General features: G+C 58.9%; 1 protein-coding gene across 1 annotated transcript in view; it reads right to left on the bottom strand.

Annotated features, from left to right (window-relative positions):
* Nucleotides 1–8,853: 8,853 nt before the first annotated feature.
* Nucleotides 8,854–14,187, bottom strand: part of SCN3B (sodium voltage-gated channel beta subunit 3) — a 42,521-nt gene continuing 37,187 nt past the window's right edge. The window contains exons 4-5 of the mRNA XM_084868443.1: nt 13,174–13,312; nt 8,854–9,029 (exon numbers count right to left, since the gene is read on the bottom strand). Of these exons, the coding sequence (XP_084724569.1) occupies nt 8,966–9,029; nt 13,174–13,312 (203 nt within the window). The 3' untranslated portion in view covers nt 8,854–8,965. The remainder of the gene's footprint in view (nt 9,030–13,173; nt 13,313–14,187) is intronic.

Raw genomic sequence — 14,187 nt, 5'->3', positions numbered from 1 at the left:
GCGGCCATGTCCCTCCCCGCAACGGCCTGAGCACCCCTCCTGACAACGAGAGGCTGTTGGTGTTTCGGCCTGAGACCGTAGCCTCTCCGTCATGCACGGAGGGATGAGAAGACGGAGCTGTGCGTGCCAGGTCTCTCTCTCACACACACACACACACACACACACACACACACACCCCTCCCCCGCACCCCGAAGGGCTGGAGAAGGCGGCGTGGGACCCGCCTCCCTTGGCTATCAGTGGAGGCCTGTGCCGGCGGGGCTCCGGCCTGAGCAGTGGACTGCTGGGACCTGCCCGAGGGCTGGCCGGAGGCCGGTCACCTCTGACACTTAGAGCAAAGCTGGTACATCTCTGGTTTGTTCACACACGTTTGGTTGTCTGAACCGTGCCATTGTGAGGGTTCCTGGGGCCGTTGTGGGGTTCCTGCGGCCGTGGTGGGGGGATAAGGGGGAGGGCGGGGGTCGGCCGGGCCGGTGCTGGCAGGGCCTGGCTCCCAGCGCTGTGCGCTCCGACCTCTCGGCCCGTCCCAGGGCAGGGCCGTGGCGGAGGGAGGCTTGCTGGGATTGGGACCAGCAGGCAGTGCGTACACGTCACCGAGCTCGTGGGTGCTCCCTGTGCTAACGACGTCCTGATTTTAAACCACAAGGAAGCCAACAACTGCCCAGTCTCGTCTGGTCACCAGGGAAGAGAGGGCGCCACCGGGCGGGCATCTGGGTGAGAAAGGCAGCGGCTCCAGCACCGCGGTCTGCAGCCGCTCGGAGCCTGAAGGGCTCAGAGGAGCCAGTTCCTCCCACATCCTCTCTCCCGCCTGCTCAGTCCACACAGCGACCATCCGAGGCCGCGTCATTGTCGGAGGTTTTGTGACGTTGGCAGAGTCTGCGCCTCACTCAGCTGACGTGGAGGGACTCCCGATGGCCGGGGAGAAGCCCGTCCTGTCTGCAGCGCTTGGCCTTTCCCGCCTGCGCCTGGGGAAGGTCGCCCTCCGCGCCGGCGAGACGGCAGCGCGGGCTCTCCGAAGGCACTGAGCTGGGAGCCGGGAGGCCGGCCTGGGTGGGTCCTGGCTCGGCTCTCGGACAAGCCGCTCCGTCCGCCTCTCGGAGCGTCCGCGTCCTCGTCTGCAGCAGGCCGGGGCAGCCTGGACTGCCGCTGAGAGAGCCCGCCTTGGCCTCTGCAGGGCCATGGGAGGCTGGTGAGGCTGGCGTCCTTGGACTCGGAGGGTCCCTTTGGGCAGAGCTCCCTGGTGCAGGTGAGCGGCAGGGCAGAGTCTGCGTCCTGGGAAATGCAGGCTGGCTGAGCTTCCTCTCTGGTGAGCGAGGAGGTCAGGGAGACTCGGGCGGGGAGGAGGAAGAGGCAGAGCGCAGAGGCTGCCGCGGGCGGGCTGTGTCACCGAAGTGGTGGTGCCTCCTTTGTCGGCCACCTTCCTCGCCTCCCCAGAGCTGCAGCGGAGAGAAGCATTCTGGTTCTTGCACTTGCCGAGACCCATGGGCTGCCTAGGTCCTGGCACGGGGCACTGGGAACCAGCAGGGGGGGTGCGGGGGGAGGGGGGGCGCGAGGGACCTGGAGCCGCGCTTTGCCAGAAGCGGATCTCTCCGGTCCCGGCCAAGCTTAGACCAGGTCTGCAGACGCTGGCAGCATCCCAGGCTGAAATCTCGGAGAAAGACGAGGGGAAGAGTGTGTGGACGGGTGTGGTCTCAGCTCTGCCCGTCCTCCTCCTCCCGCCCCCCTCCCCGCAGAAATGGCCTCTGGTCCCCCGGGCGGCAGGGCTGTGGGCTGGCTCCCGCTCCCCTCACCCTCTGCCCTCCCTGCCCGTGTGGCTCAGGACCTGAGCACCTCTCTCCCCAGCGCTCCTCCCCACCCCCGCCCCAGCCTGTGGGGCCATCATGCCATCCACCATGAGACGTCTTTGACCTCATTCCCAGCCTGCCACAGGCTGGTCCCCACTCTGGTTTTCTTCCAGAAGATGCGCCTGGGCCCAGGGCGTCTCTCTGGAAGGCCATCTCCCCCCGCTCTCCTGGAGGGAGCAGGCACTTTCCCGGATGTAGCACGCTCCCCTCCGCCCCTGCCCAGCCTGTTACCTCACTGCTGCCCCTGTGGCTGAGGGCCTGCCGGCTCCGGTCGGTGTTCTGTGGGACAGCTCAGGGGCATGGGCACTGCTTTCTGTGTGACCGGAGGCCTCGGCAGGCCTAGGGGGCGGGGGGAGCCATGGCTGCCGGTGAGAAGCGCCTTGCCTGCCGAGACGAGCTGATGCCAGATGATGGGCCGACACGTGGGGGCACAGGGAGCGTGGTTGGCTCTGCCCTGGGCCCTCCTCACCTCCCAGCACGGCGAGACCCTGCAGCAGCCAGCTGGCGGCCACTGCTCCAGGCAGGACAGCGCCGTCGGCTGGCCCTGGTGCGGTGCCACGTGCTGAGGTTGTGAGCAGGAACAACTGTTTTGCCAACAGTGGTGTGAGGTTCCACACGTCTCTTCCCACACTCCAGAGCCAGCTGCTCTGCATGGACCCGGTCGTCTTCCCAAACCCATGGTGCTCCTCCCCACCCCCCAGCTCCCAGGACCCTACTCAACCCAGATTCCAAAGGAGGGAGGGCAGAGCTGCGGCCTGCAGCGTGTGATGCGGGGGAGTCGGGGAGGCAGGGGGGAGCCAGCCGTGCTGGGCCGGGTGGGGAGGGCCGGGCGGCAGCGAGTGTCTGGCCGCCATGTTGGGGTCTGTGACTGCACTTGGCCTGGCGCTGTGCGCGAGGTCTGAAAACACTGCTCGTACCTGGAACCGTACGAGGCTTCCCGCCAAACCTCACTGTAAAGGAGCTAGAGCCACGGGAGTCTGTATGGATTAAAAGTATTGAGCTGCAAATACCCAGCGCCGAGTGTGGTTATTGCTCGCTCATCGGCGCTCCGCGTCCCAGTGGTTTTGGTCTTCCCAGCGGCGGTCAGGCATCTGTGTGGGCACACACACGTCACACAGACACACATATCACACACACGTCACACAGACACACATATCACTCACATCACACTGACACATCGCACATGCGTCACACTGATACACATATCACACACATCACACTGACACATATCACACACATCACACTGACATGCATATCACACGTGTCACTGACACACATCACACATGTCACACTGACACATCACACACATGTCACACTGACATCACACTGGCACATCACACTGACATGCATATCACACATCACACTGACACGCATATCACGTGTCACTGACACAACACGTGTCACACTATCACACACATCACACTGACACACATCACACATGTCACACTGACACATCACACACATCACACTGACACGTCACACATGTCACACTGACACATATCACACACACGCCACATTGACACACATCACACTGACACACATCACACTGACACACATATCACACACACGTCACACTGATACACATCACACTGACACACATCACACACACATCACACTGACACATCACACATGTCACACTGACACTCATATCACACGTGTCACTGACGCAACACATGTGTCACACTGACACACACATCACACACGTCACAGTGACACATCCCACACATCCCACTCACACATCACACATCACACAGACACGCATATCACACACGTCACACTGACATGCATATCACATGTGTCACTGACACACAACACGTGTCACACTATCACACACGTCACAGTGACACATCACACACGTCACACTGACACACATATCACACACATCACACTGACACACACATCACACACGTCACACTGACACACATCACACTGACACATCACACTGACACACATCACACACATCACACTGACACATCACACACGCCACACTGACACATCACACATGTCACACTGACACACATATCACACACACGTCACACTGACGCATCACACTGACATCACACACGTGTCACACTGACACACATACCTCACACATACATGTCACACAGGCAGCCCTCCCCAGGCGCCTGGGACTCCTTCCCGCGTCGGCAGGAAGGTTGGGAGTCAGACTGAGTGCAAATGGCGTTCTCCCTGCGTGCCAGCTGTGTGGCCCTGAGCCCCTGGTTTTAGAGAGAATACACAGTGTGTGTGTGTGTGTGTGTGTGTGTGTGTGTGTGTGTGTAGGGGCTGGTGCCACACAAGGTGACAGTTTCTGGTGCGTCTCCCTTTCGGGGCCCTGGCACTTCCTGGAAGACGGGTCTGGGGGCGGCCGGGCGCTGCGGCCTCGCGCCCTCTCGGGGTCCTCCTCGCCCGGAGCCCTGCCACCTGGTGGGAGACCTGTCTGACGTCGGCAGGTGAGGACACGTGTGGCGGGGACTCCTTTGCGTTTGGGTGGGGAAGGAGGGAGCGCAGAGGCTGGGCCACACACCACCGTGCGTCTAATTCTGGCCCGCCGCGCCTCCTGTTCCGTGGCACACGGCCACGTGGTGAGGTAAGGAATGGGCGCGGGGGGGGGGGGGGGGTGCAGCACCCAGGGATGCTTCACATGCACACCTGCCGTACTCACTCAGTAAAACCAGCCGGCAGAGTCCACAGCCGCTTTATTGGCGTGAACGGGGGCTTTCGCTGGGAAACGCTGCAGAACAGCCACGCGTGGTGGAAGGCGTGGTGGTCAGGAACCACGTTCCTGGAGTTCGGGAAAAGGTGGCTGTGGGAAATCAAGAAGCAGCAAGGAGAAGGTGGCAGTGCGCAGAGTTCCGTCAGCTGTCGGACGTGGTTTGCTAACGGCGTTTGGTGGTCTCAGGCACTGAGCCCCCGCCCTGCAGCTCCCCCAGCGTGCGCACTGCCCGGCGGGGGGCGGGAGGGGACAGTGCTGCTGGCTCAGGCTTCGCCGGCCTGTGGGAGGGACCGAGTCTCACCCACAAGGCAGACCGCTGAGGGGCTTGTCTGCGGGGCCACACTATGCACTCGGGTGAGGGGGAGCTGAGCACAAGTTCCTTCCATAGGAGTTTGAGAGATTAGCAAAGTCTTGGATAAGAACTTTTCGGACCTCAGACCAGGAGGGTCTAGATCGGGGCTGGACACGGTGGGTGCCAAGGTGTAGAGTGGATGGTCAGAGCAGTGAGCACACGATTGCTGTTCCCATAGGTCTGGGTGACCAGCTGAGTCCACTCCGTTAGGGATCTTTCCTCATAAAATGTGGGAAAGGAGGCTTGTTTGGTTTTCTCTTTCCATTTCTTTTTTTTTTTTTTTTTAATATATTTTATTGATTTTCCACAGAGAGGAAGGGAGAGGGATAGAAAGCTAGAAACATTGATGAGAGAGAAACATTGACCGGCTGCCTCCTGCACACCCCCTATTGGGGATGTGCCCGCAAGCAATGTACATGCCCTTAACCGGAATCGAACCTGGGACCTTTCAGTCCGCAGACCGACGCTCTACCACTGAGCCAAACCGGCTTCGGTTCTTTCCATTTCTGTGTGAACTTGAGGAAGGGGAACAAGATAGGGTATCTGAAAGGGGTCTAGCTCTTGCTGCTGTTTCTGCAAAGAAGCAGTGGCCTAGCCTTGCCCTCTGCGTCACTCAGGTGGGCTCACAGGTCGCGAGATGGCTGGGTTTTTCCTTTCGGTCTGGTAGCGCTGGGGGAGGAACTATGTCTCGTAGCCATTCACTGCTCTGAACGTATTTCCACCGTATTCCTGCTTTGAAAAATCCCTTTCTGCCCAGCCAGCATGGTTCAGTGGTTGAGCGTTGACCTATCAACCAGGAGGTCACGGTTCGATTCCCAGTCAGGGCACATGCCCAGTGTGGGGCGTGCAGGAGGCAGCTGATCAATGATTCTCATCATTGATGTGTCTATCTCCCTCTCCCCTCCTCTCTGAAATCAATTTTTTAAAAAAAATTTTAAAGAAAAATTCCTTTCCTACTAACATTTCTAGTTTGCATCTAAGGAACCCGGGACGTCAGCGATCAGAAGTCCGGGTGTGTGAGTGCTTAGGGGCAGAGAGAAGATAAAGACTGGTGCTTTGAAGCAGACTGGACGTGAAGGCAGTGTCGGGACAGGCACTGACTGGAAGTCCTTCCGCACGGGAGCTGGGCTGTGATGCACAGGACAGAGCCAGCAGTAAACGTCAAGGTCAGTGGGTCAGTGCTTAGGGGGCCAAGTGAGTTGAGCAATCAAGTTCATGGCTGTTCTGCAGCAGAAAGGGGACATGAGAGCCGGCCTGGAGGCAGTTGTTGTTGAGGACCAGTCGTGGGAGGTGCCCAGCACCAAGGCCGCCGGCTGGGCTCCTGAGGGGTAATAGCCCTTGACAGCGTCTCCGAGCCCTTAGCGGGAGCCCACAGCACACGCTCCAGAGCGACGGCCGCCCCGCCCGGGCCTGTGGGGACGTGGAGGGACGGTGGCGGGTAGAGGCTGGTGATCTCAGTGCCCGCAGGGTTACAGTCAGCTCGGGTCTCCGGGGTGGAGGCGAACGGCAGCTCAGGAGAAACGGTGACTCACACACTGACCAGAAAGGTAAAACCCAAGTGAGGGGCCCTTCACGCACGTCTAGCCTCTGCCGGGGGCTCCATGGAGGAGGAGCCGTCGGGTTGAGGGTGAGGGGACAGCAGGAGCGGCCAGGAGGAGCCGGAAGTTAACCAATGGGGGGCAGGGAGGGGAAGCAGCTGTGAGCTCAGTGGGAGAACCGGGGTCCAGGCCCCTCACCAGCTGTGGGAGCTGGTGTGATGGCCCCTCGGCGTCGCCTCCGTTCCGTCACTTACAGCAGGCGCGTCAGTAACATTGACCCGCAGGGCCGGTTGTGGAGAAGGAACAGGATAATCGACGTGAAAACAAACGCTCTGATGAAAGCTGAGAGGTTAGAAGACAAAACGGGGGAGGCTTACTTACAAAGGGCGCCTAAGGAAAAACGCAACAGTGTTATTCAGCTCCGTTAAAACCACTTGGGAGACACGGAGGTTTGTTTTTAAAAGGAAAGAGCGGCCGCCATGCGTGCTCCGTGCTCAGATGTCACATGAGGGGCTGCTGGGGCCCAGCGGAGGGCCGTGTCACAGCGAGGCGCTGGCTTCACACGCTGTGGCTGCCCAGGCCTGCGCCCCGGCCGCTCTCCTCGCTGTGCGGTAACCTACATCCCAGAGAGACTGTGGGCACCGGCAGGGAGAAGCGCCTGGCAGTGATTGGACGTGTCTTCTTCAGGACATGAACTCAGACTTACGGTCAGCACTTCCCCCGGACGGAAGGAATGAAAAACATGAGTTTGTCAGGTGAGGCCAAAGCCAATGGGTCTGATCTCCCCCCATAAATCCCTCCGGATCCCAGAGCCATCTCACTCACCCCGTCCCCGCACGTCCATCCCGTCTCACAGAGCGCCTCCTGCTCCCCATGGGGCGCTGAGGGACTCACACTGGGACCAAGCCCTCCACTAAAATACAACATGAGATTTTGACTAAAATGCAGCCAGTGCTCATCAGCACTCCCAAAACCTAGGGGGAACCCTGGCCATTCCAGATCCCCAGGTGAATTATTGGGAGCCGCCCGTCCCTTCACTCATCTGCTGATGGTCCATGCTTCTCAGGGGTCATCCAGGAGGCATTCTGCTGCCCAAGGCTCAGACTCACACTCCGTCCCCTTCCAGAAGGAGATGTTCTGCGCGACTGTTCCCGCATTTCCCTCTGCTTCTCCGCCAACTTCCGGCTGCCAGATCAGTTACCCTCCGCCGGGCAGCCCACCGTCGGCGCTTGTGAGAGGGACATGGTCGTAGCCAATCTCAGTGCCAGTCTTCTCAAGGATAAGGGCCCATCTCGGGAAGCTGAGCTGGGCAGGGCCTGAGGCTGACTCCGCCCGGTGTCCTCTGGAACCCCATGGAGCTGAGGCCTGCCTGAGCCTCAGCTGCCTCCGCAGAGTGAGGAATACTGTCCAGGAGCATGTGAGAGGAAGGACTGCGGGGTTTCAGTTCCAGTGCCCACAGGACAGTGATCTCTCCAGCTGTCTCTGGTGTGTGCTCGCTGGGCGTGGAGGCGGGGGGTGGGGGCGTGGCAGCATGAGGCGGAGGGCATACGTACCAATAGGATCGTGAACGTTTTGTGTGACTTTGAAAAGCCATTTAAATTGCTGAGTCTCTCCCAAGGCTCTTGTCCTTGGCTTCTCGAAGGACTGAGTCCAAGCCGGGCCTTGGACACCTAAGGGTTCTAGCCCTGCAGTACAGAGCCCCGGGGAACTTCCTCTCCTCGCTCAGGAACTTCCTGTCGCTGGAGAACCCAGAGGAGCACGCTTGGCTCTGATGCTCTGGGCGAGGGGGCCAAGACCTTGGAAAACGGGCCAGAAAATCCCACCTCGTGACATCCTCAGCTGGTCCCCTCGCTTCCTTCCACCAAGACAGCCTCCACAGGGAGCCAGCTCCACAGTCACGGGCGCAGGGCGGTGCGGCCTCCAGCACTTGTTCAGAGTTGTTGGGCGCACAGGGGAGGAGTCCAGTTGGCATGGGTACTGCTGCGTGAACGCCAGGCTGGGGTGAGGTGGAGTCTGTGTCGAGATGTTGGCTCCTCGGCTCTGGCAAAGTCCGATGGTGTGTTGGTGTGCAGAGGTCAGACGGAGTTAGGAGGCCATGGGCAGGGGAGCGGTGTGGCCCCCGGGGCACCTCCTGATGCTGTGACATCACTGAACCGGGGCTCCAGCGCCTCAGTGTTCAGGTCACCTGTCAATGGCAGCACAACTCCGCCAGCCACGCACAGACCCTGACCAAGCGCACAGTCCTCACGAGGAGGGGGCGGGAGGCCACTGTGCCTTCGTCACTTTGGGGAGGAGCTCACGTGGCCCCAACACCCAGCCAAAGCAATTTCCCTCTGAAGGTGCGGCATCACACAGAGCTTGTGAGTTGGGCATCAACTGAAAGCAGTATCCTGAGGGCGGGACTTGGGTAGGGAACAAATTAATCCAAGAGCCCAAGTTTAAAGTCACTGTACAATCTGCCATCCTTATCCACCTGCCCCTCCGCTTTCCTGTGCATCCCCTCGAGCCACGGCCCTTCTATTCCTCTACTGGCACCACCGAGTTCTCCTTGTTCTCTGATGGGATGGCAAGGTAGTCGGACCTGTAGGAGGACAGATGGGGAAGAGAATCAGCACTTTGTACCCAGAGGCGGGAAAGCAAGGAAAGGGAAGGAGCAAGGGTGCCCGCGCAGAGCTCTGCCGCTCCTCTGGCTGTGTCTCCAACAGGAGCGAGAAGGGCCTTCCCGGGGCCAGAACAATAGCAGCGTGTGTTTGCTATCTGATCTCCCAGCAATCCTCTCATTCATCCCACTGCTCTCAGGACTCAGTATTGTTAGATTAAAATGTTGGCTGAACTGATGGGTGTGAAATTATATCTTAGAGATGCTTTAATTTTCACTTTCTTGATCACTGGTGAAGTGGAGCATCCTATATAATAAAAGCCTAATATGCAAATCACTAAACAGCAGAATGACTGTTGTTGGGGGACAGGGAGTGGGAAGGACTGGCAAGCGGGTGGTGCCAGGCCAGCCAAGGCAGACGCCAGCGGGCAGAGGGAGAGGACAGTGATCCAGAGGCAGCCAGGACAGGCAGGAGTGGAAGGGCAATAGGGGAGAGGGAAGGGGGGGCGGGGAGAGCCAGCTGTTCACCAGCCAGCACCCTCCCCTCCCCGGATCAGCCCGCTGGTGTGGGGTGTGGGCCTAAACCATCAATTGGACATCCCCAAGGGCTCCTGGGCCTCAGGAGGGCACAGGCTGGGCTGAGGGACACCCCGCTCCATTGCACAGATTTCCATGCCCCAGGCCTCTAGTCTTTTCATAATTATAGGCGCTTTTGGTTTTTACTTCTGTAATTTGTTAATTTGTTTTCGTTTTTCTTCTGAGATATTTGTCTTTTTCTCTTTGATTTCATATCTTGAAATTGGCTTCTTCCAGTCTGTTTGTCTCTAAACTTTGCTTTTGGATTCTTATAATTAAAAATTAATGTTGACATACAGGGATGGGCAAAAGTAGGCTTACAATTGTATGCAAGACAGAGTTCATTCTTGTATTATTATTTATTAATTATTGTATTTTTATTGTTATTAACCTACTTTTGCCCACCTCTGTATATAATATAATCACAATTATCATTTTCCTTTGTGTTTAAAGAAATCCTCTTCCAAGGTAATAAAGGTATTTTTTATATATTTTTATTGATTTCAGAGAGGAAGGGAGAGGGAGAGAAAGAAACATCGATGATGAGAGAGAATCACTGATTGGCTGCCTCCTGCATGCCCCCCACTGAGGTTCGAGTCCACAACCTGGGCATGTGCCCTTGACTGGAATTGAACCTGGAACCCTTTGGTCTGCAGACTGACGCTCTATCCACTGAGCCAAACCAGCCAGGGCATAAAGATATTTTTTTAAATGCCCTTAATAGAATTTTCAAGTTTTGCACTTTACTTGTCTTTGAATCCACTCACAGTGTATTTTTGGTTAATGTGAGAGATGGAGAATCTCTCCTGTTTTCTTCCATATGAACAAGGAATTGTCCCCATCCACCAGCCGGACAGCCCGCTCCTCCTTCAGCAGCTGCATGGCCTCTGCCACGTGCTGGTTTGTGCACAGAGTAACCTTCGGGGCTCTTCCTTTGTTCTGCTTGTCCATGTGGTGCCCAGGGCAGTGTCAGACCCTTTGCTCTGACAGTGTTCTCAGCAAGCCTCACTCTGGCAGCAGAAGTCCTGCCAGCCACCTCCCCCATTCCTTTAGAATCAGCAGACTAAAGGGGCTAAGAGAGGTGGTTACTTGTTTAAAGGGCTGCAAGCAAAGAAACAAAACAATAAACACTATTGGGAGAGACTCCGTGTCGCCTGCGAAGCCCCTTTGGCCCCTTGAGTGTGGCTCTTCTACAAAATACCACGGCCTGGGGAGTCTGTCTTGAAGAAGTGGCGTTAGAAGTTTAGGTTTAAAAAATTAGGCTCTCAAATGACGTTTCAATCGTCATACTGTTGATGTTTTGCTCTGCTGACTACTGAGTTTGCCAGCCACTCTTCTAGTCCGCTGTCAAGCATTTCTTCAAATTCTTTATCAGAGGACTTATCCCTGCTTCCTCGGGGTTTCTTTCTGGGAATGTTTCTTGTTCCTTCATTTGAGAGATGTAGTATTCTTCTGTCTTTTCATTTTGTTTGACTTTCTATGTGTGTTTATACAAATTAGACTAACTCGCTCTCTCCCCCGTCTTGAAAAGCGAGCTTATAGAGAAGTCGGCCTCTGGTCAGCCTGTGTGTGCCAAACGGGTGCCTGAAGCATCCGGGCTCTGGTCTGGCTGAGCCAGCGTGGCTCTTGGTGCGGAGGCCTTGTTGGTCCTACTTGCTTCCTCAACAGGCTCCAGGGATGTGTCCCAGGATGCACTGCAGCGACCTTGCAGGCGGGCCAGACCTGGACAGTGCCCTCGCCCGCACGGTGGAGGTGGAGGGGTGTACGCACAGGCACCTCTGGCCTGAGCCCCCCCAGTCCCAGCAGCTCCCGAGGTTCCCGGCGGCTCTGTCAGCCTCTCCGTGTTTCTGTGTAGAAGCCGCCTCTCTCCGGGCGTCATGAGCCCGGGGTTAGGGAGCCCGCTGGGCCAGGCAGCGCTGCAGCTGCCGGGAGCACCGCTTGCTGAGCTGGGCGGCCCGGTGGAGGCAGGTGCCGTGGGGAAGCCCAGGAGTTCCTGCCGCTCCTCTGCCCAGCACAGCTGGCCTCGCAGGCGGACACTGCACCCACGGCACTCACCCCGAAGGAAGCGAGGGCGGTGTAAACAGTGGTGCTCACAGGGCCCTCGGACTCCCCGGCCCCCGGCCTCCTCTCCGGCCTCTTGCTCGCGGCTGCAGATCGGAAGCCGTCCATCCAGCCCCGCTTTGTGAGTGAGAATCGTGGGACGGCGAGCTCTGTGTCCTGTGCTGCCCCCTCCACACGCTGCCTTGCAGCTCGGACCGAGGTTTTCGTTTCCAACTTTTAAAATTCCTCTTCAATCTGCCTGCTTCTTTTTCTTAGCAACTTACTCTGTTCTATGCTCTGGGTTCCTCCCTTTACTGCTTCCGCTCTTTCAAACAAACCATGTCCCTCTTCTCTCAGGTCCCTGTGTCTGACGTTCCTCGCTGGCATTGGCCTCTCCGGGGACGCGGATAGCCGCAGCCAGGGCGCTCCCTGCGGAAAGGTCTCGGGCTTGGTCCTCACGGTGGGGCTGCTCTGGTGGTTAATTAGGGGATCTCTCAGCGTGGCGGCTCCTGGATCATGTGGGGAGTGTGAGTGTAACTCCCACACATTGTGAGGGCAGGCTGTGGCTACGAACTCTCTAGAATCTTTGATGTCTTCCTCCTGGAGTCAGGCCAGGAGGATGTGCTTGGTGGGCTCCTCCGGGCTGTGTGTGGCCTGATGATTTTGGGCTGCGTGTGTGCAGCGCGGGCTCCCTGCGGCTCCCGGCTCTCCCGGCGCCTCCTGGGGGCCTTCTGCCCACGCGGGAACTCCCTGCCCGGGTGCCGGCGCTGACTGCGAGCCCACGTCGCCAGGCTCGGCGGCCTCCCCGCACGCCGTTCTGTCTGTCCCACAGCTGGTCAGGCGTCATTTCCCCCGCTAAGGTCATAGCGGTCATGCAAACGATGCCCCAAATAACAGGCCAGCCCGGTCTCCACCCCTCAGCCCAGCATTCCTCACTGTGCCCGCTCCTCGGTGCCGGGAGTGGGGGAGGGCGGGACCTGGCAAACATGGCCCAGGGCGGCTGGCCTCGGGGAACAGGGCCCTGCTGAGGTTCTAACCGTGCCCCCTCCCCGCTGTGGGGAGAGCATGCTGCTCGGAGCGAACACCGGGCCCAGGCGCCCGATGAGCAAACAGCCGTGCCGGGAGGAGCCTGGCCGTTAGGAATGGAGAGGCTCGGGCTCCGAGCCCAGGCTCTCCTCACTGTCTGTGTGGCCCCACGAGCCGCTTACCTCTGTGCCTGTCCCAGCACCTGTGAAAGGGGCGTAAGAATGCTAACTCCTAGGGCTGGTGAGCTTCCCATTAGCGGTGAAGAGTACAGGCCAAGAGGTAGCAGGCCTGAACCCAAGCCTTGCTTTCCCTTGAGCAAACTCCCCCAGCCTCAGTGTTCTCGTCTGTAAAATGGGCACACTGATGCGGACCCCTCACAGGCTGCTGTGAGAAAGGCGGCGGCTGTCGCTTGCTCAGCGTTTCGCCGGGAGAGCCCGCGCCCGCAGGTGCCGCCCGCACCGTGGGGCGCTCGGGCGGGGCTTACGCGCTCTCCTGTGCGGCCTCCTCGGCCTTGGAGACCTTCCGGTAGCAGTAGATCATCTCGATGAGCAGCCACAGCGTGAGGAAGACCAGGAGGATGTACATCATGATCTCTGAGACGACGGAGGTGAAGTCCTCTCCAGCTGCAAGAGGAGAGAAGGCTCAGAGCGCATAGCAAACCCCCCGCCAGCGGGCAGGGCGAGAAGCCGGTGTGCTGTGGCTTACACGCACTGCACCTCCAGGGGCTCAACGGGATGTCAGAGGACTGTCCTGTCTCATGGCTTCCTGACTGGCTTTCACCAGGTGTCCGGGAGGGAGGGAGGGAGGGGGAGGGGAGGAGGGGGAGGCAGGAGGAGGAGGGGAAGGGAGAAGGGGGGAGGTAGAAGGAGGAGGGAGGGGAGGAGGGGGGGCAGAAGGAGGAGGGGGGAGGGAGAAGGGGGGAGGTAGAAGGAGGAGGGAGGGGAGGAGGGGGGGCAGAAGGAGGAGGGGGGAGGGAGAAGGGGGGAGGTAGAAGGAGGAGGGAGGGGAGGAGGGGGAGGCAGAAGGAGGAGGGGGGAGGGAGAAGGGGAGAGGCAGAAGGAGGAGGGGGAGGAGGAGGGGGGAGGCAGAAAGAGGAGGGAGGGGGAAGGGGGAGGCAGAAGGAGGAGGGGAAAGGGAGGAGGGGGGAGGGAGGAGGAGGAGGGGGGGAGGCAGAAGAAGGAGGGGGGAGGGAGGAGGGAGGAGGCAGGAGGCAGGAGGAGGGGGAGGAAGGAGGGGGAGGCAGAAGGGAGAGGGGGAGGGAGGAGGGGGAGGCAGAAGGAGGAGGGGGAGGGAGGAGGGAGAGGCAGAAGGAGGAAGGGAGGAGGCAGAGGGAGGAGGGAGGAGGGAGTCCTGAGACCGAGCGACATACACATGGTGAGGCCCTGGTTTTGCTACTTGCTGCTGTGTGAACAGTCATCTCCCGCATTTGAGACTCAGTTTCTTAATCTGCAACGTGATGGAACGACCACATGATGCCCTAACCTAACGCCTTTGAGAA

The sequence above is a fragment of the Pipistrellus hanaki genome, assembly GCF_964339955.1.
Source record: "Pipistrellus hanaki genome assembly, chromosome: 19".
In the NCBI taxonomy this organism is placed as follows: Eukaryota; Metazoa; Chordata; class Mammalia; order Chiroptera; family Vespertilionidae; genus Pipistrellus; species Pipistrellus hanaki.
The sequence above is the reverse complement of the archived record's forward strand: the minus strand, read 5'-3'. Positions and strand labels throughout refer to the sequence as shown.